Source organism: Mirounga angustirostris, unplaced genomic scaffold (genome assembly GCF_029215605.1).
Source record: "Mirounga angustirostris isolate CCGP_5_RB_7025 unplaced genomic scaffold, mMirAng1.0.hap1 SCAF_15, whole genome shotgun sequence".
In the NCBI taxonomy this organism is placed as follows: Eukaryota; Metazoa; Chordata; class Mammalia; order Carnivora; family Phocidae; genus Mirounga; species Mirounga angustirostris.
In genome coordinates, this window is record NW_026991723.1 from 90,774,543 (window position 1) to 90,800,306 (window position 25,764).

General features: G+C 58.8%; 1 protein-coding gene across 7 annotated transcripts in view; it reads right to left on the reverse strand.

Moving 5' to 3' along the window:
• Positions 1–518: 518 nt before the first annotated feature.
• SARDH (sarcosine dehydrogenase) overlaps positions 519–25,764 on the reverse strand; it is a 61,147-nt gene continuing 35,901 nt past the window's right edge. For all 7 annotated transcript variants that reach the window (XM_045883470.3, XM_064580029.1, XM_045883469.2 and 4 more), the window contains 6 exons: positions 21,425–21,572; positions 17,510–17,603; positions 4,888–5,050; positions 4,221–4,389; positions 2,372–2,507; positions 519–1,682 (listed from right to left, as the gene is read on the reverse strand). In XM_045883470.3, coding sequence (XP_045739426.2) covers positions 1,557–1,682; positions 2,372–2,507; positions 4,221–4,389; positions 4,888–5,050; positions 17,510–17,603; positions 21,425–21,572 — 836 coding nt within the window. In that variant the 3' untranslated portion in view covers positions 519–1,556. The remainder of the gene's footprint in view (positions 1,683–2,371; positions 2,508–4,220; positions 4,390–4,887; positions 5,051–17,509; positions 17,604–21,424; positions 21,573–25,764) is intronic.

Here is a 25,764-nt window from a genome sequence, read left to right on the forward strand (position 1 = left end):
CCGGCAGGACGCCCAGGAGAGCTCGGGAGGTGGCTCCGTGGCCTCTCCCACATTGTGACCCAGTGCCCTTGCGGGAGAGGCCGGGGTTATTTCTCCCCGGCAGAGAAGCGAACACGCCAACCGTGAGGACTCCTGCCTCTGAGCTCAGCCCCTGAGGCAGGGGTGGGATCGGAACCTGGGTCTGGCCCCCTGCACCCTCAGCCTCCCCCCCGACCCAGGACAGGCGGTGGTGGGGGGGGGGGGGGACACGTACACCGCCCGATCCAGGGCTCCGTGGCCAAACCGCAGAGCCCGGGGAAGCAGGCCAGGCCATCTGGGAAGCTGTCTCCCCTCCTCTCCATTTCTGGCCCCTCGGGGTCCACTCAGCTTCCCCCAGACTCTCTCGGGCAGGAGCCAGGCCCGCCTGAGAGCAGGGGAGGCTGCAGGTGCTCCCGTGTCGGAGGCCTGTCAAAGCCAGAGGCCCAAGCTCTCCAGCCTGTGGTCTGGCGAGGGGGCCAAAAAGCTTTCCAAAGGCCATCTGAACCCAAACGTCTTCCCACGACTTTGACTTTATTAGCCTGACCTGTTCCAGCTCAGTCCACAGCGGGGCTGGCTGGTGTGTGATCATCTGAACGCAGCCAGGACCCGCCAAGGACTGCCTACACCCCGATCCCCCCACTGCTTCTTGTGTGTGTCCCTGGGAATCCCGTCCTCCCTGCCCCCTGCACGTCTGTCGTCTTCTGTTCCCCAGAGGGTCAGGCAAGCCTGGGCAGGACCGCGTGGTGCAGCTTTGCTGGGGCTGCCTGGCCCCTGGGCTGCCCCGTGGCCATTGAAATCCTGCAGGTGTGTGAGCCGGGAGGGAGAGAGGGCAGGCAAGGGGAGACCCCTCCCACGCCCTGCTTCTGCTCACCTATTGCATGAGCTGGCAATGGTCAGAAGGCTTTCCCAAGTGAAAAGCAGGTCAAGGCAGGAAGAGCTTGCTTTCTAGACTCCCTTCCCTGCCAGCATCTGGGAAATGGGCCATCCTGCCCCATGGCCTGACCGCGGGGACTGAGCCAAGCTGGCATACCTGCTTTATGCTTCCCATACTGCGCCCACGGCAGACAGGTCTAGTCAATCCTTACTTTGTGCCTAATTACAGACGCACCCGGAAGCTCTCCAGTGATGCTCTGGGCGGTCCGCCTGTCAGGCAGGCCTGGGATTCCAGACGGAACTCCGCCTCCCTGCTTTTACACTGGGTGTAAAGTGCTAACTGAGCATTTTCCCGGAAGCTTGTAGAGAGCCACACGGCATGCTGCCTGAGCCCAAGACTTTACATGGTTGTTTTGTGGGGGGGTAGGGGTTGGCTAGCGACCATCCTTTGGTCAGTGACCACAGGATGGGCCCTCTGAGTCTTCTGTCCACTCAGCTGGTATCTGTCTGGGGGGTTAGCAGGCCTGGAGTAACAGCAGGGAAGACCCATGTTCTGGTCGGGGTCCAGGACCTGGGCCAGGGTGGCGGGCCCTGTGTGGATGGTCAGCGAGGGATGGAGCAGGTCTCGGCCTCCTGATCCGTGGAAGTTCCGCCCCGTGGGCATATCAGTAGAACCCCTTCACCCTCTTGTTGTCAGGGTCGAAGGGGGACTTCAGGTGAGCCCGGGCAGGGTAGGTCACCCCCATCCGCTCCAGAGCGTAGTCCCCACTCTTCACAAAGTCCAGCGAGACCTATTGCAGGAGAGGAGGGGGTGGGGGTCACTTGTCACCTTGTGGGTGCTGGGTTCATACCCACCTGCCTCTTAGAGGGGGCTCGGCCTCCCTTCCTCCCCTCTGTGCCAAGGGCCCTCCTCCCAACCGAGGGGCTGCCCTGAGCAGGTAGGTGCCCCGAGTGGGACTTGACCGCCTAGGGCCCAGCAGAGCCGCCGTCTGGCACCAGTGGGGTTTCTCCCGCAGGACAGGGAGGAACCGGGCTCAGTGGGGGATTATTGGGGTTTATAAAGTGTCACGTGGCAAAATGTGCCTATGCCCGCACACGCATCTGTATGCGTGTACACACATGTGCATATACGCGTGCACACGGATGTACGTGCCCCCCACGCCGGGAGCGTGTCTGGGATGAGGGGAGAGAGGAGACGAAGGGGGTCCTGGGAGGGTGGTCAGGCGTCTGGCGTCCACTGGGGCGCCAGCCCTGGCCCAGAGCCTCTTTCTGACCAAGGGAAGCCTGGAGCTCCCAAAGTCAGATTCTTTCAGACAGAAAACACAGAAACAGCCCCTGACCCTGCCCGGAGACACAGCCCCATCAGCAGTGACCCGTGCACTACTCCCACCGCCCCCCACCCCGCAGCTTGGTGCAGGGGTGCCGGCGTGGTGTCTGATGAGGAACCCGGCTTCCCTTAGGGTGGGGGGTCTCAACTCACCGGCCCGTCGCTGGGGTCCCGGATGTAGCCGTAGGCCAGGGTCTTGTCGATGGCGAACCCAAAGTCAGCCCTCCGGATGTGGCCCACCACTTGGCCGTTTCTCCAGATGGCCTCCAGGCCGAACATGGGCACTTTTCTGGAAGAAGCAAGAGAAAAGGCTGGGGCCCCGGAGCCCCCAGAAGGGGGACCTGCGCGGCCCCGGGGCCAACCCAGCGCCCCCAGGATGCCAGCGCCCAGGCTCCCGGGGATGATCGGACGAGCGGAGAAGACCGCAACCAGGCTCTGCCTCCCATGTCTGCAGGCAGGCCGCAGGTATTCGGGAGAGGCCCACCTTTCCATCGGTTTTCCGTTGACTTCTGAACGATTTAAAACCTTATGCCCCCGAGGCTTGCTTTCTTCTGCCTGGCTCTCTTTTCACAATAGGACGCGTCATCTAGCAAACGTCCTTTTCTTTAGTACGCGTAAGGTATGAGTGCTGACTACACGTTTTTGGAAAATTCAGAATAGAAAACACACAGATCAACCTGCAATCACGGCCGCACCAGCGCCCAGAAGTAACTGGGCAAGTCTGGGCGCAAATCTTTGCGGACTCGTCCCTCCAGGCGCCTCGTTCATGGTGTTTATGGAGAGCTTGACTGTGCCCAGGGCCGTGCCCCCGAGGAGAGCCCGGGGAAGCCAGGCTGGGACATGATGCGGACGTGGCTATGGATCCCCCGCCCCCCGCAGCCGAGCCGCGTGGACAAGGTCTGGGGGCCTCTGTGACCGTCTGGGGAAAGGCTGGGACAGACGGAGGGTCTATGGCACACCCTTGCTCTTTCGTCCCACCCCGGTCCTGCAGACCACATGCCGTTGGCAGATGAGGAAACAGGCTCGGGGAGGCCACCTATGTGGCCCAGGGCCCAGAGCTGAGTGGCAGCTCCCTGCAACTCCTGGCCGTGACCTTATCAGGATTGGGACCTCCCTGGCTGTAGCTGCGGGTAGATTTGGTGGCCCAGCAGAGAACACCCGGGCAGGGTAAGCCGGGCTGTGGCGAGGGCTGTCCAAGCTGCTCCTAGCTCCAGGCGTCAGGCTGCAGGCGCTTTCTGGAGGGCCACGGGGCGGAGGGGCTCCGCAGACCCCTGCTCCGGCGGCGTCCCCACACTGGAGCTAAGCTGGTCCCCAGGAGGTGGACAAGCAGCCTGACGAGGCCCTGCCTGACAGGAGCCCGGGGGGAAGCAGCAGGACGATGACAAGCCACAGCTCCGCCCCCTCTGCCCCCACCCCCCCCTTGAAGCTCCAGACACTTCTTTTGACGGCTCCAGAAATCTGGGAGAAGTGGTTCCATTTGTGGCTACCTGTCAGCGGCAAATCAACCAAGCCCGGCCGCCGCGGCCCGGGACACCGATGCTACTCAGATTCCCACGGAGCCGTGGCGGGGCTGACACCAGCCTGGTGCTGTCACTTCAGAGTCGCTGGCCCCAAGTGGAATCCAGGGACAGCACAGGCCCAGCTCCCGGGGACAGAGCTGAGCCACCTGCTCAAAGCTGCCCCCTGGGTGGGGGGGCTTGGGTCCCTGCAGCGTGGGCTCTCCTTCCTGTGGCTGAGTTACCCTGTCCCCTGGCACCCAAGGTCTCCATCTGGAAGTGGGGAAGGTGGCCCCAGCCTGGGCAGTGGGGAGGATGGAACCAGAACACAGCGGGAGGTTCCTGCTCAGTGACAGGGACGCTGGGCCTTCGGCCTGGATCCACCCCCACAGAGGTGGCTCGGCGGTGGCGTGCCTTTCTCTCTCCAAAGCTGTGTTTGAGAAGGGCGTGCCCTCGCCATGTCCCCTCGGGCCCTGCCGCTGGACGCAGGACCGCAGGCTACTCACTCATCCACCGTGAAGCACAGCAGGCGTCGGCGGAGGCCCTCGGCCCGCTGCTTCTCCAGGGCCTCCCGTCCCAGGAAGGGGATGGCCGACTTGAGCTTGCAGGTGAAGGCCAAGCCTGCCTCCAGGGGACTGTCATCGGAGCGCAGGTCGGCATGCCAGTGCCGGTAGCCTGTGGGGAGGAGAGCCCGGGGTCAGTGCCCGGCAGTGGGGGATGGGCTCCTCTGAAGGCCCGGCGAGGGGGGCGTCCTCGCCTGCAGAAGGTCGCCTGGGCCAGCCCTCAGCTCTGCACTGCTAGCTGAGATGCTGGGGAGAACCCGGGCAGCACTGCCCCATATTCTTCAGACCTCCCAGGGAAAGCCAGGCGCTGACTCCCAACCCAGCTCTGGCCCCGTCCCCACAAGGCCGGGCAAGCACCTCTCCCGCTCATCCTCCAAGTACAGGTGTCAGAGGCCCCAGCACCATCCCCAGGCCCGCGTGGAGGACTGCGTTCACGGGCAGTGCAGGAAGGGTGCAGGGGCGGGGCGGGGGGTGCGGGCTGGGGAAGCAGGCATGAGGGGGTAAACGGGAAGCAGACTGGGGACAGGAAAGAAGTACAGGGGGGCGACAGCCCCGTGCCTACAGCATGGCTCTGGGTGGCCCACCGGCGCTGTGTGGCTCCCACACACACCTTTCTCAATGCTCAGGGAGTCGATGGCCCGGTACCCGGCGTTGACGAGGCCATGCTTGGCGCCTGCAGTCATCACAGCCTGGTAAACGGGTACACAGGCTGGCCTGGGCACATGCAGCTCCCAGCCCAGCTCCCCCACGAAGGACAGCCTCATGGCCCGCACCTGGGGGGACAGGGCACGGCTCAGACAACCCAGGTCAAGGCCCAGCTGCCACTTACTGATGGACAGTCCCTACTGTCACCATTCTCATTAGCTGGCCCTGGGCCCAGGCCGGCCTGCCTACCAAGGCATGGGGTCTCCAAGGAACGAGCTCCAGGCTCTGGCAATCTTTAAGGGGAAGAAGGGGTGCCAATGGGAGAAAGTGGATACAAGGGTCCCGGGCCTCAACTCTTCTCAGTCACTGTGTGAGTGTCCATGACCACAGACCGAGGACTTAAAACAGCAGAAGTGTGCCGTCTCCCAGTTCTGGATGCTCGAAGCCCCGCGTCCAGGCGTCAGCAAGCTGTGCTCCCTCTGGAAGCTCTAGGACAGGGTCCTTCTTGCCTCTTCCAGCTTCTGGGGGCCGCAGGTGCTCCTTGGCTTGTGGTCACTTCCCTCCATTCTCTGTGTCACGTGCCTTCTCCTCTGTGTCCGTGTCTTCTCTACTTTCATCTCTTATCAGGACACTTGTTATTGGAGTCAGGACCCACCCTGATCCTGGATGATTCCATCTCAAGATTCTTACGTTAATCCCATCAGCAAAGTCGGCAAGTTCCAACTAAGGCCAAGCTTGCCGGTTCTGGGTGAGGGTTGGGACGTAGACCTCTGTTCTGGAGGCCACCATGCAAACACCACAGTGACTCTGGCAAGTCCCCCAGACTCCCTCTGGCCTCAATTTCCTCCTCTGTAAATGGGGCCAGGAGCCTGGCTTTGTCTGTTTCAAGAAGCCCCGAGGTGTGTGTGCAAGCGAGTTGCTGGGAGGTCGGCGGCGCAGCTCATGGCTCACCACGGCTGCACTCTGGGTTCAGAGGCATCAAGAAGGGAAGCAGACAGGCGCTGAGTCGTCCCTGTGATTGCTCCCTAGCCTGGTCAGCCTCGGCCAGACGCTGGGCTCTGAAGACAGACAGCCTCTGTCCCCAGGACCCGAGTCTTGGACTCAGCCAGAAGCACAAGGCAGCTTTGTGGCAACCATGGCCAAGGTGGGCCAGTGCTGGGAAGGAAGTCACCTGCCTGGAACAGGCTCGGCTGCAAGGTTAGCGGAGTCTGGGGCTGCAGACAGGCCTTCCAGGAGAGCTGGGGCCGGGGCACAGAGCTGGGGCGGGCACGTCGGGGAGGGCAGGACAAAGGCCTGCAGCGGGGTTGGAAGGACCTTATCATCAGGCTACAGACATTTGTGAGAGTCACTTCAGTGAGACCTGGGCCCCAGGGGCCTGCAAAGGACCAGGGGCCCCACCCCCACGTAGATGACAGTGCTGTTCACACGGTGTCCCTGGGCTAAGTTCTGCACATCACGTCACTGGAGCCCTTCTCGGCCCCACACGGTGGTGGAGACCGATGTAAATAACATCCAGGGGACGACACAAAAACAGAGGCACCGGGCCCAGCCTGAGCACATGCATCTCTGGTCTCTGGATGCGTGTGGCCGGCACACCTCTACACCAACCAGGCCAGCAGCAGCATAGAGGCCACACCAGCAGGGGCCACGACTCCCTGCCCGACGCCGATGGCCGGGGTCTTGTCCCCGCTCGGTCGGTTTGCTGGCATGTCATTTACACACCTGGCAATGGGTTCCTGCTTCCTGGCCTTCAGGCAAGTCCTTGAGCCCACAGTGTCCCCACAGGTGAGGTCAGCCCCAGGACCATCCTCGAAACAAAAGGGACGTGGAGAGAACAGCCAAGTGCAGAGCTCACAGGGATGGAGGAGCTTATCCCATCACTGCCGTGAGCTTAGCTAAGTCCGCCTGTGCAGCTCCTGTCTACACAGGAGGGGGCGGAGGCCACTCTCCCAAACACAGACCTGGCTCCTTATAAATCTGACACTTTAATCACATTGCTGCCGAGGGGCTGGATTCTGAAAGCTTTTGAAACAGTGAACATTTGCTCTGAGTTGCCATTTGCCCAGGCCTCTCAAAAAACTCAAAATTGACACAGAAAATGTACTGTTGACATTTCCCTGCTTCCCTAGTGCAAGCCGTGGGCCCCTGACAAAGATTGCCTTGTCAACGGGGTTCTAATTTTAGACAGCCCACGGAGGAACTTGGGGCTCAAAGCCAATCTCATTTTGAAACAGGAAAAATCATTTTTAAAGCTCACCCATTAATGGCCCAAGATTGCAGGTTCATGTCAGACGCACATGCTCCCAGTTAAGTAAGAGGGTCAGCACTGGGGCTCAGCGTGAATTCACTGGGCTCTTCTGTAACTCCCAGGAGCCCCACGAGGCCAAGGGCTGGCAGGCCTGGCTCTCCACTGCACCCTTGTGCTTGGGCCCAGCACACAGTAGGTGCTAAAAAAAATACTTCTTGGATGATGGAGGAAAACAGGGGCAGATGGACCTCTGCTTCTGGCAAAGTGAGGGAAAGAGTCTGGGGAATTCCAGGTGCCTTTCTACATTCACAGAATTACTGGTTCTCGAGACATCCTGCATTTGTCTCCACTAAAGCAGTGGAATTGGGAGAGTCCTCATTTCTTCTGAGTAGGGACATGTAATAAAGGGAGAAAGCTGAGCATGAGGATAACTGGAACATGGGCTCTGGGTCAACCAGACTCATGTGGGTCGACCTCTCCCCGCCTCTGTGCCCCTATCTGATAGATGCATGAGGCCATTGCTTGTGATCATTGAGTTCCTGGGAAGCATGTTGCCTGATTCACAGTCATCTGCCAGTAAAGATTGGGTTGGGTTGACTTTAAAAGCAAGCCCCAAACTGAGGCAAACCCCCTTGCAAAACAGAGCCCCTCTCTTTTACAGGAACCACAGGCCCTGGCTGGAGTCACAAAATCATGGAAGGTCATCAGGAAGGGCCTTAAAGCAGGTCTTATTTAAACCCTTTTCTCACCCTGAAGACCCCCAAAATACTGTTGGAATTAATAAACACATTCAGCTAGTTGTAGGATACAAAATCAACATACAAAAATCAATGACATTTTTCTACCTTAACAATGAACAATCCAAAAAGGAAATTTTTTCACAGTTCCATTTATAATAGCATCAAAAAGAATAAAATACTTAAAAATAAACCTAACTATGGAGGTGAAACACTGCTACACTAAGACTACAAAACTGTGCTGAAAGAAATGAAAGATGATACGAGTAAATGGAAAGACATCCCATGTTCCTGGACTGGAAAACAATATCATGAAGATATCAATGCTACCCAAAGTGATCTACAGATTCAATGTATCCCTATCAAAATTCCAGGAGTACTTTTTGCAGAAATAGAAAAATCCATCCTAGCTTTCATAGGGAATCTCAAGGGACTTCAAATAGCCAAAACAATCTTGAAGAAGAATAAGGCTGCAGGACTCTCAGTTCCTGATTTCATAACTTACTACAAAGCTCCCATAATCAAAGCAGTGTGGCACTGGCATAAAAGCAGACAAATAAACCAGTGGAAGAGAAAAGAGAGCCCAGAAATAGACTTTCATGTATATGGTCAAGTGATCTTCAACAAGGCTACTGAGACCACTCAATGGGAGAAGAGACAGTCTCTTCAACAAATGGTGTTGGGAAAGCCAGATATCCACATGCAAGAGAATGAACTTGGACCCTTATCTTGCACCATATACAAATTTTAACTCAAATGGATTAAAGACCTAAGACTATACAACTCCCGGGAGAAAACAAGGGAAAGCTTCATGACATTGGACTTGGCAATGACTTCTTGGATTTGACACCAAAGGCACAGGCAACAAAAAGCAAAATTAGTCACATGGGACCACGTCAAGCATGAAAACTTCTGTGCCTCAAAGGAAACAGCCAACAGTAAAAAGGTGACCTACAGAGTGGGAGAAAATTTTTATGAATCATATATCTGATGAGGGATTAGTATCAAGAATACATAAAGAACTCCTACAACTCAACACCAACACAACAAATAACCCAGCTAAGAAATGAGGAAAGGACTTGAACTGATATTTCTCCAAAGATGATCTACAGATGACCAATCAGTATAATGAAAGGAGGGTCATTATCACTAATCCTTAGAAAAATGCAAATCAAAACCGCAATGAAATATGACTTCATACCCATTAGGATGGCTACTATAAACAAAAACAAAAACAAAAACAGAAAATAACCAGTGTTAGCAGGGATGTGGATAAATTTGAACCCCTGGGCCCAGCTGGTGCAACTGCTAGGGAAAACAGTGTGGAGGTTCCTCAAAAAAAAAAAGAAAAATAGAATGAGCACATGTCCAACAATTCTACTTCTGCGTAGATGCCCAAAAGGATTGAAAGCAAGATCTGGAATAGATATTTGCCCACCCATGTTCACAGCAGCATTATTCACAATAGGTAAGAAGTGGAAGCAGCCCATGTGTCCACTGACAGATGAATAAACAAAGTGGGGTCTATCCATACAATGGAATATTATTCAACTATTACAAGGAAGGACATCCTGACACCGGCTACAACATGGATGAACCTTGAGGACATGATGCTGAGTGAAATAAGCCGACACGGAGACAAATCCTAATCCACATTCCACTTACATGGAATTAAATTAGTCAAACTCATAGAGACAGAAAGTAGACGGTTGGTTCCCAGGAGCTGGGGGAAGGAGGAATGGGGTTGTTGTTTAATGAGCATAGAGTTTCAGTTTTGCAAGATGAAAAATTTCTGGAAATCTTTTGCACAACAACATGAATATAGTTAACATTACCGAACTACATGCTTAAAAAAGGTTAAGATGGTAAAAACAGAACACGCTTTTCTCCGTGGATGGACACCTAAAACCCAGAGGGACTGGGTGATTTGCACTTTCTTGATGTTCGGGACACCAGGAGCAAGGGGAAGGCAGCAGATGCTGACGCAGGGAGGCAAGGGGCCCGCTGCCTACAGGAGCAGCCAACACCATCCCTGGCGACTGACCTCCCTCTGAGTCTCTTCTGCAAGCCCTGCATGATATCGGTATGCCCTTCAGAGGCTCCTAGGAGCACTCAACAGAATCGTCCCCATAAAACCCCAGGCAGGGTGCTCACCATCGGTGAGGCGGGGCTGTGGGCGTGCCCGTTTTACTGATAAGGAACTGGGGGCTCAGGGGAGAGCAGCCGCTTGCCCCAGGCCCACGGATGTCCTGGGAAATGTTTGCTCATCAGCTCCGGTGGCCGGGGTGTCCCTCTGTAGCATCTATCACTTTCCGTGGTATAAATAGCCCCACGTGGCCGATTTCAGGCCCCTGGCAATTTCACCACTGCTCACCACTCCTCCTATACATTGCACCGCCCGCTCTCCTGCTCGGGCGAGCCCATTCCAGCCACCCGGAGGAAGCCCACGACTGGGAAGCAGCCACGCAAGGGCTCAGCCAGGGTTTCCAACGGTAGCGCACGTGCACAAAGCCGGGAGACACACGCTCCCTGCCCTGGACTGACTCACTTGACTATTTTTGGGTGGTTGGATTTCAGTAAAATTTTGGGTGCTCGGGTGTTAGTAAAGATGTGATTCAGGGGCTTGAGCCCATGCTTGGCGCCTCACTGCCCCCCCGCCAGCTATCCGTGGACATGACTTGAATCCGGGGAGATGCTGGGTCACCGCCCCGGCTCAGATCAAGGGCCACGCAGGTGCCCAGGGCAGGGCAGGCCACGTGGCTCCCGTGGGATGCCCTGGGCATGTGCGTCACCAGAACAAGCCTGGAGTGTGCCTTTCTGGGTAAATATCACAGGAGGGCTCAAGCAGATGCGCCCACAGACACAGGCCAGCTTGTCCAACCTTTTCAGATCACATTAGCTCATGGCAGTTTTACAAGTTTCCAGGCATTTGGTTGTGTAACAGCACCCCCGAAACAGCAGGCACGTCCTCCAGCTCAGCCATCTCTTAAATAAGTGAGGATCCCAGGGCCCCTGGAGGCAGGGGATGGGCAGGGATCTGAGCCTGGGCAGCCCTCTGCCTTGAATCTGCAGGAACGGGGAGGGGTGGGGGAGGTTGGCCATAGGTTCAAGGATCTTCGTGTTCCAAACCCCCTGGAGGCTCCCAAGACATTCTTGATTCTAACAATTTTCTGCTAGTGGGATGTGCAATTCTTCCCAGTGGTCTGCTCCTGAAGGCTAGTGTGCAGTGTTGGGGTCGGTTCTGGTGGTGACAGTGGTAGTAAAGATGAGGGAGGTAATTATGGCAGTAACGAAGGTGGTGATGGTGGTCGTTGGCGGGGGCGGGGGGGCATGGTGAAGGTGGTGGTAAGCGTGGTGGGCATGGGGGTGGGGATGGTGATGGGGGATGGGGATGGTGGTGAGGATGGTGGTGGGTATGATGGTGGAGGAGGTGGTGGGGATGGGGATAAGGGTGGTGGGCATGGGGATGATGATGGTAGTGAAGATGGTGTAGTGGGCATGATGGTGTTGATGGTGGAGGAGGTGGTGGGAATGGCAGGGAGAGTGGTGGGGATGCTGGTGGTAGGGAGAGGGAGTTGGGGGAAAGATGACTGGAAACTAATTTCCAAGAATAAGAATTAATAAAAGGTAGGATATTCAAGTCACATGTCGAGAACTTGAACTTGACCCTCTCTAAGGATCTGAAAACTCCATAGACTGTCCGACCCTCAGGGTTCCTCTTCCAGGCCCCGGGAAGCCTGGAATGGGCCACAGACCCTCCCGCTACGCTCGACAGTGGAAAGCACTCCTCCCCAGCCAGCCACCCCTGGAACCACAGGTTCCGAGTCACCGATCAGAGTTATGGCTCATCCCTGAGAAAGACGGCTGTCTGCCCCCACAGAGCAAGGCAGGCCTGTCGCGTCAGAATATCCAGCGTTCCCTGCTGAGAAAGGATGGAGTGCCACCCTGGGGGAACTTCTGGAATGTCCGAAGTTCATGCCCCGGGGTCCCTCAGAGCCATCCAAACTCACCCCAGCCACGCCTTGACCTGACACTTTCGCGGCAAGAAGACAACCCTGTTCCCCGGGAGGACGCCTTCAACAGTGGCTGTGGCCATGCGGATTTCTCCACAGCACCCATGGGACCCGCCCACGGCCCCCTGGCTTTCCAGAGCCACGGCGAATCTGCACAGCTCATGCAAAGTGACTTTAGGCAGCGGCTAAAACCCAACTGGCAAATGCGGGTGCCGTGAAGGCATGCGCGGCCCTGTGCGAGGCTCTGCAGGGAGGCCCGAGCCTCCAATCGGCTAGGTACCCTGTGCAGGTGGGAGAACATTCCATCCTGAACTCAGCGAATCCTCATGTGCCCCTGCAAGCACCTCATACCATCAGGAGAAGAAATTCAATGTCCTTTTGCCCTGAAATTAATTTTCAGAAGAAAATCACTTTATTGCTGTGCCTCGCGACGAGCTTGCAGCCCAGAGCCTGCTGCTTTCCAGAGGGGCCCCCTGTCCCAGGCCGAGGCGCCAGGAACACCATGTCTCCCTTGGTCACCACGCGGGGAGAGCGCTTCCCACCGGGAACCTTGCTGGCCTCGAGGCCAAAACGTGGGAGGTAAGGACATCTGGTCAGTTGGCTGCCAAGGGGACAACTTCCCTCCGCCCCTTGTTCTTCCTCTAGGAATGCAAGCCTCATGGAAGCTTGGGGCCCAAGCATCTTGGGGTGTTATTGCAAAACAAGGACGGCACTCAGCCGGGGACGCCGCTCAGCCGGGGTCATCTGTTGGCCGTGAGTGTGGGTCACGGCGGGCAGGGCCCTGCTCCCCCACCCTCGGCCCGGGTGCAGTCTGGGCTCTGGCCCTCATCATTCCGTGCACTGCAACCAGGGGGCCTTACCCGTTACACAGGCACACATTCTTCTCCTGCATCTGGTTGGCTGGAATCCAGTTACCTCCTGTCGAACTTGGCCCAGCCCACCCTCTGGCCCCAGCGTCCCCTCACACGGAGGGATATGGCGCCAGGATGTGCTGAAGCCAGTGCAAGATATTATTTGGGAGAATAGGAAATCCCCCTGGATTCAGAGAGAATTCAGGCTGTCTGGACAGACTCACAAGACAGCCCAGAAAGGGTTTTAGATATTGTCTAGGCTTTGTGTTGCGGGTGGGGAAACCGAGGCCAGGAGAGGTGGTCCCAGAAGGCCGGGGCGGGCCTAGAAGCCAGGCCTACAGGCCCCCAGCTCTGCTGAACACCGGAGTGACTTTGTTGTTGACCCTTGGGTTCTGTGCTGACCCAGCTCCCACCTCCCCGCCTGCCTGTGAGGCCACCACGGGGCCTGGGGGCAGCCCAGGTCCCCCACAACCTGTGGCCCTCCCCGGCGGACTTCCCCACCCCTCTTACTGGACAGTGAATGCAAAGCCCTTGTGCCCTAGGCTTGGACCATCCTGGACCATCCTGTGGTCTGGGCCACGTGGAGGTCAGCAAAACCCATAACATCAACACTGAGGAAACTAGGCCTTCGCTCCATTTTGCCCAAGCCTCCTTGGCCCTCAGGAGAATGTGGGATCCGGAGGCAGGATCCCGGCGCGTCTGGGGCACCAACCTACCACACCCTTAGCTGCATCCCATCCTCGAATGTTCCTGCCCCCATGGCCCTCATCTTCAGGAGCTGGGCCCCCCGGGGTCACCCGGGGACTCCCAGCCCCTAGGGGTCACAGAGCAGGGGGCCTCCAGGTTACTAGATGTGACCTCCAGAGAGCAGCAGAGAGGGGGAGGAGGGGGAGGAGGAGGAAGGATGAGAGGCTCGGAGGCAGAGTTCTGCACAAAGATGCTTCAGCCAGGCACTTACCCAACTGCCCAGCCCCCTAGGGTCCCCACAGCATCTGAGGACAGGGACGCAGGAGTGACCCTGCAGGACAGTGAATCCGTGTGTTTGGAGATGGGCTGTTCTGAGGAGTGAGGCGGCGTCGCCCTGGCCCTGGGTGCTGGTGGGCACGGTCCCCCGCAGGGAACCGCGATGTGCTTCTAGCCGGGCAGGGGAGAGGAAGGAGTCTCTGCTGGCCACCCCAGGGCATGGGTTCCTCTAGTCCTGCCAAGGGGGCCAGGGGGCAGGGGCATGGGGGACCCCGTCCCAGGGCAGACCCCCTCCCCACCCAGCACAGGCAAGCTGCTGCCCAGCCCAGAGGCCCAAGTCACATCCTCTCCACCATCTTGTTGTTCTCACATTTACTTGTCTTGCCAAGACTCTATTCCCCCTCCCAGGAACGTGTTCCTGCCCGACGCAGGGTGCACGGTGCTGCAGAATCCTTCCCACCCCCACCCCCACCCCAGCAATGCTGTGAGCCTGGGGAGGGCGGGAGCCCACCTCTTCCACCCCAGAGCCTCCGGGTCAAGCTCTGGGCCCGGCATCTGGGGGGCTCCCAGCCAACGTGTCTGGAATTAATTCTAGAGCCAGGTGGGGGGTGTGGGGGATCGGGGAGGGCGGAGGTGGGGAGAGGATGCTCAGCACTAGGAATGGATCCTGCAGTTTAGGCTAGAATGCCAGGGCTCAGGTGAGAACCTGGATTGGCCCAATGTGAGCCGAGGGTGCCAGTCTCCCGCAGGCGGGACCCGGCTTGGGAAGCTCTCTACTTTGGTGCCCACTCTCCCCCTGAAGGCCTGGCACAGCACCGGGCATGGGGAGGACACAGAAAATGCCAAATAATGGGTAAGAACACTGCATGGAATGACCCGGAAGGCCAGGACTGTGTACCTGGGACACCTGTCTCTGGGTCTGAGGAATCTGCCTTAGGTCAATAATCAGAGGCATAAAAGGACCACCATCAACGGGGTGCTCCTCACCGGGCTATTCCCAGGACAAGGACTAAGCATGGGCGTTGCTCGAAGAGCTGAGGGAGGATCACACAGGTTTTCAAAGTGGTTCTCGGAGAATATTTAAAGGAACCAGAAAACTGTTACAACTGGGGCACCTGGGTGGCTCAGCCAGTTAGGCATCTCCCTTGGGCTCAGGTCATGATCCTGGAGTCCCGGGATCGAGTCCCTGCTCAGTCAGGGAGCCTGAGTCTCCCTCTCCCTCTGCCTCTCGTCCTGCTTGTACTTTCTCGTGCTCTCTCAAGTGAATAAATAAAATCTTAAAAAAAAAAGAAAACTGTTACAACCACCGTCAGAAAATAAAGCTGGGTGCACAAACTGTATTTGTGGATGGTCCTGCTCCTGTTTTAAGCTTCATGGACAGAGATCGGGGAGAGAAGGTTCTGTAAGGCGCACTGAACTGCTGACCTGGGCTTGGCTTCCATCTCCTTGTTCTGGGCTCACAAACGTTCCCAGTGTGATGCCCACCGTCTCTCCAGCCAGACTGCGGCATCTCGTGCTTGGAGAGCTCAAGGGTTGCACCCGAAGGGGTCAGTGAGCTCTGCCTCCAGGCCCCCTGCCCGCTTCACCACCGTGCCACACGCTTATGTCTGGAAACTGAACATTTGTTCACAAAGCAATAAAATCCTTTTTGACAAAGCCAGGAAGTCTGTTCCAGAGGAGACAGTGAGGAGATGCAGCCCCGTGGGTGTCCTGCACCCTGACCCAGGCAACTCAGGGCACCCTTACCTTGTGTCTGGGCTGCCTGTTACCCTAGGGAGGGGTTCCCCTCGGTCCGAGACCTGACCCAGCCTGACTCCCAGGCCCAGCCGGACAAGGTGCAGCCAGACCACCACGGGCCAGGCCTAGGGAGGCGGCCAGGGCTGCGTGGGACCGGTCCCCAGGGGCAGGAGGCAGCTGGAGTCCCCTGGCCAGGAACAAGTCCCGTCCCAGGTGCCTCGTTGGAGCGGCCTGGGCTGGGAAGGGAAGTGCTTCCCACCTGGTCCTCTCTCCCACTACCCCCGAGCCACACACAGGCCGAGCAGATGCCAAGCCTCTCGACTCCCCTTCACACCTCCGCAAGCCAGAACCCAGTCCCCATGGGGACTCACGGCCCAGCTGCAGTCGGGGCCTGCTGGATGCCGGCCAGGGCCTGGGGTCGCGCTGTGCCACTTTCTCAAAACACCTACCCTCTCTGGTCCTGGCAGGCAGCTCTGCACCAAGGAGGCAGGAAGCAAGCTAGACAGAGGAACCCCCCCTGCCCCAGCTTCCTGTCCCTTAGCTCCCTCCGGAGAGGGAAGGCGGGAACAGAGCCCAGCCAGTACTCCCCTGCTCCAGAGCAGCCTTTGTCCCCCACCCTCTCTGGCAGCCCCCCTCGCAGACCTCAGCACACACTGTTGATTTGCTAACAGGACCCAGGCTGGTCCTGGAACTCCAGCCCCCCCGCGGGCCAGGATCCCCCTCCTCACCAACTCCCCTGGCACTTTCCCCACCAAACCCCCAGCGAACATGGAGAAGTGGACAAGGAGAGGAACCCCCCGGCCCAGCTGTCCATCCACCCGTCCCCTGACGGCCACGTCCGTTCTATTGACATGTATTTGTGTGCTTTTCTGTTTGGTTAGCTGAAGGCCTCGGGCAGTCCCTCACCGTCTCCAAGCTCGGTTTCCTACATCAAGAGCTGCTGCAGGGCCTGGGTCAGCTCACCCGGCCACGACTGCAGACAGCCTGACCACCACCGGGATAATCACAGACAAGCAGTTCCCTTCCGGTGAGTCTGCCCTCTGGGGACACTTGTTCCCATCTGGACATATTTTTGGTTGTCACAGCTGGGGGTGCTCCTGGCATGGAATGGGTGGAGGCTAGGGAGGCTGCCAAACACCCTACGAGGCCTGGGACGGCCTCCAACACAGAGTATCTTCCCAAACGTCCACAGTGCCGAGGCTGAGAAACCTCGTCACGGAACCTTCACATCGTTGGGAAGATGACGTGGGCCATGCGTGTGCCGGGAGCCTGGAGCAGTGCCTGGTGCCCACAAGCCCCCGGCACATGGTGGCTGAGGGCACCTTGACCATCTGATCCTCCCCTTGGCCTCGGGGAGTCAGAACGGAGATCAGGATGTTTAACTTCCTGCAAGGACATGGAGGGAAGCGACGGGCTGACCTAGAGCTGGCCCCGGCCCGGCCCCTGGTCTCCGAGGAAGCTTCCAGCCAGAGCCGGGTCCAAGGGAGCCTGACACTGCCCACCATTCCAGAAGCCTTGGGTCCCAGGATCTGGGCTTTCTGGGGCTGGGGTGGGGGGTGCGCACCCCCACCCCACGGAGCAGCCCCTCCTCCTCCCACACCCACAGTGCTGGGCGGGCAGGGGTGGGAGAACACCAGGGAAAGGCAGACACCTCCTCAGAGGCACGGAGCTCTGCTGTCCCAGCCGTGTCCTATGTGGTGGAAGCCGTACACAGCACCCTGACCCCGGGGGCCTGTGCCTCCGAGGAGGGGGTGTGGCGGGTGGCTGTGCAGGTGGCAGGGCCAGGCTCTGTCCTGGCGGAAGCCTGGGAGCAAGGCCCCCAGCAGGTGCCGGGCACTGGGCACAGCACCGGGCGGGGTGGGGGGGCCTGACTTGGACCCGTCAGCCTTCCGAGCTCCCACCAGCTTGTGGGCCGGAACGTCTAGTCCCCACCTCACAGTGGTGGCTTAGGGAAGTCAACAGACTGGCTCCCAAGTCCGAGCCGCAGGCACACTGCCACTGCCCGCAACTCAGGAGACGGCAGCCAGGAGGTACTTACCAGGTGCCCGGCGGCTCTCACCAGCTTGTGGGTGGAGAACGGGAAAGCCTCATTGCTCAGGTCTGCATCAAGCACCTCCTGGAGAATGGCCCGGCTGTGAACAAGAACAAAGTCGGTTAGTCAGTCAGTCAACAAACGCTTGCTGAGCACTCCTGAGTGCAGGCCCAGGCCAGGAAGACGCTGGGGATACAGCAGTGAGCAGGACGAGTCCCTGAACTCGTAGGGCAGACTGACAAAAGGGTATTCATAAAAGCACACCAAGATGAACACGAGCCAAAAATACAGTCCACTAAAAAAGCCAGGAACAATGATGGGGGCGGTGAGCCCAGCCTGCGCGGAGACCAGACTGACATGGCTCCGGGGGCAGTGACCTAGCCATCTAACGCCCCCAGGTCCCACGGGCAGGAGGCTGGTTTGTGAGCTCCCCGAGGGCAGAGGTTGCTCTCCCACCCCCCGCAGAATCCGGCTATCAGGCTTAGGAGTTTACCTGAGACCTCGCTGGGCCCAAAGCCCTCAGTATCCATGGAAACCCTCACTTCCAGGGCCCCTTGCCCCCTGGCCTCCCTCGAGGCCTTAGTTCACTCCTCGGCATAACACCCAGGTTCCCTGCCTCTGTTTAAGCCTTTGTCATCCTTCAGGTCTCGGCTCAGCTGCCACCTCCGCCAGGAAGCCCTTCCTGACTCCCTGAGTTTGGGTCAGGTGTCCTTTATGTGGGTCATGAAGCTCTGATACATTTCCCGACAGGACACCTCTCGCATGGATTGTACTTGCCCCCCCTCCCTAAACCAGGCGCCCTGTGACCACAGGGCTCCTATCCCAACGTGCCTGGCACAGAAGGGCACACGGTAAATAGAATTGATTGACAAGAGCCCAGCTTTGTGCCCCAGGGTGGGCTCCCCGTTGGCAGGAGACAGCCCCGCGCAGGGGTACCAGCAGGTGCTGGGGCTGCAAGGTTCTGCAGCTCAGAAAGCTGCCCACCCTAATTCCACCCCCACGGTGCTGGAGTTGCCCACCCACGCCGGCTCGAGGTGCCCAGCGTGCTGCAGGCTTCCAGTGCCTTATGTAACACACACCCCCGGCACCCACGTGGTGCCAGCCCCCAGAGAACCCATCCCCAGTCTTCCCGGAGCATGTCCTCTCTGCAGCCCCGGGGGCGGCCGGTGTCTTCCTAGCCTGTGTCCCTGCAGGGGAAGGAGCCTCGAGCTGCTGCCCGGGCTCAGGGTTTGAAGGGGCTCAGCAGCGCTAGGGGTAGCTCTGGGCACCAATCTACTGACGGGGCGGGCACACAGGTCTGCTGAACGCGGGCTGGGGCGCAGGAGGCTGTCCCTCCACCAGGAAGGCAGCAGGTGGCGCTGGAGGGCACAGGCCAGAGACGCGGGTTCGAGTCCTGACTCCCCTTACTCACCCCTCGCCCTCACCCCGTCCTCCACGGGGACAGTGATGCCTCCTCCCAGGGCTCTTGTGAGCCAGCAGTGAGAAACTGCAATAGTGATCATTCACTTCTGCCCGGTCTCCCCCAGCCACGCATGGCCACTTGAGTTTAACTGAATTAAAATTAAATATTCAGTCTGGCCAGACTCATGTCAAGGGTTCAGTGGCCACCTACAGCTTAGTGGCTACCGTACTGGACCACCCAATTACGGAACGTTTCCAGAGAGTTCTACCGGACAGCAGGTCACTGAACATGGCCCACGGTCCGGGTGCTGTCTTCCCACCAGACAACTCCGAAGGTCTAGCCCCACCGGGGGAGCTGGCAAGGCTGACCCTCGTGCAGGGACGTGGGGCTGTTGTTGAAGGAGAGGACACTCTGGAGCAGGAAGTTCAGGAATTACCAGGGGGATGAGATGGCTGTCACCGGCACCCGCCTGGAGCTGCTTCTAACGAGGCAGAGGAGGCTGGCCCGTCTCCCCGGGGCCCTGCCTTGATCTGGCTGCCTGCACCCTCCCTCCCCTGCCCACCCGCCTCCCCCACGCTAAAAATAACCCACTGCCGGCTGAGGCGCAGAGGCAAGGGAGTGGAGGCTCCCCCAGGGACTGGCCAGGACCCCCGGCCCCATTCCGCCCACAGACGGGAGCCAGCCGGTCCAGGGAGAGATGAAAACCACGCCACTGGATCTCCAGGTTCCTCTCCTCCCTTCCTGGCTCCACATGCCCCCACTCAGCCATCCCACAAACCACCCTCGAGGCCACCAGAAGCACCACGCTGCCAAACGTAATGGTCAGTTTCTGGTCCTCATCCCACTTGGATCCACTGGCCACCTGGACACAGCTCAATGCTCCCTCCTTGAAGTCCCAGCTTCTCTGGTCCCTGAGGCTCCTCACACACCTGCTGGCCTCGTCCCCCGCCCGGCATCAAAGACCCTGTTAAAGTCCAAGTCCGACCATGTCTCTGCTCTGCTCAGTCCGCCTCACTCGGGGAAACAGCCCCTGGACCTACAGGTTCTCACCTCCTCTGCTCTCCGAGCGCACCTCCAACTGCCCTGCTCCAGCTGGCCTCCCTGCTTTTCCTCAGACACATGGGCAGGCCCCTGCCACAGGGCCTTTGCACCTGCTGTTTCCTCTGCCTGGAACACCGTCCCTCCAGAGCTCCAAAGCTTGATTCCTCATTTCTTTCCTCCAGGGCTTTGCCCAAATGTTCTCTTAGCGGATGTTGGTCAAACACTTGACAGAAGCCGATCAACATTAAGGTATATGACCTACTCAGATTCTGTACATTCGTTCAGCGAGCAGGTCCTGTCCATCTGCCATGCGCCCCTAAGCAATGCCCACACAAAAACAGCTACAACACAGTCTGGGAGGGGAGGTTGGCCCGTCCAGGACCCAGCCGGGGAGCTGCTGGCTTGGTCAGCTCTAAGGCACCCGGGAAAATGGACCCTAGGGCAGGGTCTGAGCGTGCAGCTTGGGGCCCACTCTTCCCTCTCGGCAACCAGCTGTTCCCACCATTTTTCGGGAATACATTCTTCCTTTGACATGTGCCCTTCCTCCCCTGCCTGGACCTGCACCTCTCCAGTCTGGCAGGGTCCACCACTCAAGAGGCATCTCCCCCGCGCCGATGCACACTGGGCTCTGGGGTCAGTGATCGAGCACCTACCTAGCTGTGCCACCCTGGGCAAAGATCTCTACCTCTCTGTGCCTCTGTTTCTTCACCAAAAAGAACAAGAACAATTAGAACCACCTGCAAGGGCTATTAACCGTAGTTTCAGGAGAGGTCGTCACAGGGTTTGGCAAATCACAGGTGTCCATTTGGTGGCTGTTAACACGATCATTCTTCCCCTCTGGTCCCCCACCCCCGAGTCCCTTCCCTGGAGCCCAGCTGGAGGGATCTTTCCAAAGCGCACAGCTGCTCGGACGCCCCTTTGCCTAAGCCCCCTCTGTGGCTCCACGCACAGCCAGCATCTGAGGACCTCGCAGGCTCCGATTCCTCGTGGGCGGGAATGCAGCTCAGCAAATACAGAATGAACGAATGATTGGATCACCCATCTGCAGGCCTAATCACCAGAGGTGATCACGGAGGCTTTTGGGCCCGGGGGGCAGTGGCCTCAGGTCCATACTACTCTCGGCCCCAGTGGCAGGGAGAACCCCAGCCTGGCTATGCCCACTTTGAGATGGCATCAGTATCTCCCAGACTGAGTCAGTGACCCAAAGACACTCCCCCCAACCCCCCACAGGCCCTTCTGTGACCCCTGAGCCCTCAGATGCTGAGTCACCGTATGGTTGAGTCTGATGCTCACAATAAGGGTTTTTCTGTATTCTAGTGCTTTGAAAACGATTTATCTGGCATGGCATCTCTGGGTTCACCAGAGCACCTAGCAAACCAGAACATCCCATTCTGGACCCGCAGTGGTTCTGCCCGCAGGACCCGGTTGGAGGAACCCGGGGCTGGGTCCCAGGGGCTGTGCACCCCGCGGCTCCTCACCTGGCCGGGCCCTGGATGCTGATCATGCCCAGGTCCTCAGAGCCGTCGATGAGCTGGCACCGGAATTTCTGATCCTGCAGCACCGTGCTGATGTGAGCCCAGTTGTGCTGGGCCACAGCCCCACCCACGGCCAGGTAGTAGCCATCCCCTGGAAGAGAAGCACCGGACTCAGGATGGCGGGGGCAGCGAGGCGTAGCCCGAGGCCTCTGGGTTGAGGAAATACTTGCTCTTTTCTGGAGAGTGAACCACACAAGCCAGAGCGCCCTGGCAGGGTCCACCACTCAAGAGGCGTCTCCCCTGCGCCGATGCACACTGGGCTCTGGGGTCAGTGATCGAGCACCTACCTAGCTGTGCCACCCTGGGCAAAGATGAGCTGGGCCCCTCCCTGGGGGCCCCTCCCTGGGGGCCCTGGCTTCTCAGCAGGGGGCGGGGGTTGGAGGCCAGGATGAAGGACCCCGAGGGCTGCACGTGCCAAGGGAGCTCTTTTCTTGGAGAGTCTGAGGCTTTCACCCACTTCTCAAAGGGCTCCTGATCCAGGAAAGGGGAAGAGCTCCCAACACCATCACGCCACAGGGATGCTGCTCCATCTGTCATCAGTGCTGGGCAGGCGTGGACCAGTCTCTTTTCCTCTCTGACTCTCGTTTCACTCCATACTCCCCTGGCCCCTAATCTCCAGGTCCCCCCTTGGCCATAGCAGGACTTGCTGGGGCCAGGTAACGGGCCGGGCTTTATAGGCAATATCCCCTTGATTCCCAGGATGCCTGTGTGGCTCAGTCCATTAAGCATCTGCCTTCGGCTCAGGTCATGATCCCAGGGGCCTGGGATCGAGCCTTGCATCAGGCTCCCCACTCAATGGGGAGTCTGCTTCTCCCTTTCCCTCTGCCCCTGCTCGTGTTCTCTCTCGCTTACTCTCTCTCTCAAATAAATAAAATCTTTAAAAAAATATATCCCCTTGATTCCCCCTAGGAGGCTGACACTTGGTCACCACCCCAGGGTTTCAGAAAAGGAGACTGAGGTTCATGGAGGTCACATGGTAGAAAATCTGTCCAGCTCTGCGTCCATGGCCTGAGCCACACTGCCACCGGGTAGGGGTGAATGGAGGGCAGCCCGCCTCGGCCCAGCGTCCTGGGAGAGCCACTGCCCTGGGGAGCTGGGACCTGGGACAGCTATGGGCCCATCACACAGCCCCTCTGAGCCTCGGTACTCTCATCTGCAACTGAAGGTCGACACATCTCATCTGCAGGGGTGCTGTGCCGGGGCGGGCGGGCTCTCACTGGTCACTTCCCCCCATCTCCCGGAGGAACCAGGGAAGGTGGGCCTGGGGGTGGGGTCCTCCTTCATCTCAGCTGTCTCGGTACCTCCCTGCGCATCCTGCCTCTTTCCTTCCTTCCTCATTAATTCCGACAGGGTCCCCAGCCTCAGAGCAGTGGAACCGGGCAATCCCAGAGCTCCCGGCCGCTTCTCCATCTGCACAGTGGGAATGCGACTAGAGCTGGCCTCACGGGCCAGGTGGACACAGCCACCATGGGAGAGGCCCCCAGGAGTGGCCCAGAGCCAGGAGCAGAGCTGGTTGTGCCCTGGGAGGCATCCTCTTCCCGGGGTCCTGCGTGGCAGCTGCTTCTCTCGGCCCTGGACACTGTTGCCTCTGGGCATCGGCCCCCGCAGGCCCAACACCACCCCCGGACCCGGGCATAGCCAGTGGGCACCGGTGGAGATGGCCAGGGGGCTCCTGAGGCTGGAGAATCCTCCTAAGTGCCCTCCTCTGGCCCTTCACAGGGGCTCCCCCACAGCTGTGGTACAGCCCCCCACCATAATTAAAAAGTAGGCACGCCTCGCTATCCTTCTCTGGCCAGGGAGGGTGCTGCTGGTGGCCGAGGGCTGGGGATGAAGGGGTACTGGGCCTCTCTGCCTCTCCAAGAGCACCTGCTGTAGGGGCTCTCATCGGAGGTTCCTGGGCTGGGCTGGGGACCACCAACGGAAGGCTGGCACTGGGGCCCTCCTCCCTCTCCCACCCCACAGGGGAAGGAGCAGACGCAGGGGCTGTGGTCCCCACCGCCCTCCTCCCCCCCTCCTCCAGGTGAGCCCTGGGACATTCTTGACCTTGGCACCCCATGTGCTGTGTGCTCTTCTGCTCCCCTAATCCCATTGCCCCTCCAGATCCAACTCAGAGGCCTTAGCCTCCAGGAAGCCCTCCCTGAACACGAGAGCTGCAGGAACTTCTTGGCAAATGGTCAGGCCCTGGGGTCACCCGCGGCCCTGCTGTCTCCTTCATCCTCACATCCCAAAGCCGCCTCTGAGCCCCTTCTCTCTGCGCCCATGGCTGTGGCTCTGTTCGGGCTGCAGCATCTCTGGCTTCGATGGCTGGATCTGTCCCCTCCTGGCCCCAGCCCCCAATCCCATGCCAGTCCAACCTCACCACCTCCCACCCTCACTCCCACAGCCCTCAGGATGGTCTCAAAGTGTTCCCCCGGCCTGACAGAGCCTGCTCCGTGACACCTGCCCCCTCACAAGGCACTTGGTTCTGATACCCTTGGCTCTACTCTTGGGCCAGGACACATGCTCATCCAGGCCCTCCCACTCACTAGTGCCTTGCAGGACCTGAGCCACTTCCTCATTTTTCCGGATCCAGCTCAAACATCCCCTCCTCTGGGAAGCCCATTTACCCCACCCCAACCCTGCAGAGCACCTCCACCACCTCCCCGCAGTGGCCTGCCCCCTTGCCTGTCCCTACCCCACGATCTCCCTCCAGCCAGGACCCTACCCTGCACGCACCTTTGCATCCTTTGGACCATGGGGCTGGGCAGAAAGGGCTGCTCCCCAAATCCCTGCCACATCCACACTTCGCAGGGATGCTACCCCACCCCCACGAGGAGCCTGTCTTGGGGAACATGTAAGTCTTGGCACCAGTCCAGCCTGGCCCAGAGGCAGTTCTGTGACTCACTGTCCTCAATTCTTGTCTGAGCCTGTTTTCTCATCTGTAAGATGGGCAGAGCCACACCGGCTCCTATAGGGCTGTTGAGAGCATCCACTGGATAAAAAAAATCTACTGGCCAGGTTTGATCACGTTTCCTCTCTTTCTCTTTTCTCTTAAAACTGATGAGCACAAAGGGAGACAGAAGCCAAAAAGACAAGTCAGCCCCCAAAGGCCCCCCCACCCCATCCCTGGGCTGAGGACTCTTAAAGGACATTGGAATTGCGACAGTGTCCTCTGACCCAGCCTCCGACACATGCTGTGACTCTCTGAAGCCCCCTGAGGCCCCTCCCTGAAGGACGCGAGTTCCTGGGGCCACCGGTGCCCAAGAGGTGGCGGCGGGTGGACCTGGCATTTTCTGGGCAGCTGTCCATCATCGAAGACCCAAAATGCTTGGTCCTGAGGCCACAGTCAGCCCAGCTCCAGGCCCAGCCCTCAAGCGGACGTGTGGCAGAGAGGGCGGTCAGCGGGCACAGAGTCCAGGGCTCGGCCTCCAGCTGGGGAGCTGGGGGCTGCAGATTGTATTTTCTATTTCTCAGTATTATTGAAATGCCTCCTACGAGCACGTTTTCCTTTTGTGATATAAAAGATCAAGCAAGATCACGTTTAGGATTGACAGCTGCTTTGTACGCAACCTTGATCGAATGCAAATCACCTCATCCTCTTGACTTACTGGTGATCTGACGTAACAGGTGTAATTAACCCCCGTCTGAAACATGCATATTGAACAGACATGCATATTCATGGCAGGAATGGTAGAGTTTTTCAGGCTGAAAATAAAACAAAGTCCGCACGCCGCCGCTTTCTCATGTTTGGCCATGTCCCCGGGCCCGTCAGCACGCTCCAGAGCCTCCCAGGATGTGACGCAGGCGTCCTCGTGCCTCCCTCGCCACGCACACTTCCACTGGCAGGCCGAGCGCCAACCCCTCCCTCCCTCACTCCCAGGTGAACTTGGAGGCACCAGACTCTAGGCAAAACACCTCCCTAAGCATCAGCACCCTTCCCTTCCCTCTGCTCCAGAGCCTGCTCTCCCCCAGCCCTGGCAAGGACCAGGGCCAGGAATCCACCGGAATCATCTTGAAAGGCGTATCATGGGCACACCCTAGGGCAGTGGCTCAGTTTACAAAGGGTTTTCACTACAGCTCCCCGTGGAGGGCACCAGCGAGGTCCCCATGCTCCAGATGGAGAAACTGAGGCTCGGAGCCATGGGCCACAGAGTCAGTCAGTGGCAGGGCCTGGCCCAGGATTTCCGTAGACCCTCTGCACCCTCACTGGGGTCCCTCTGCCCTGCGGCCCCAGCTCCACTCGCTCTGCAAGGATGGAAGCTATGTCTGTGTCGGGGCCTCCCCTCTCCTCGGGGGTGAGGGCC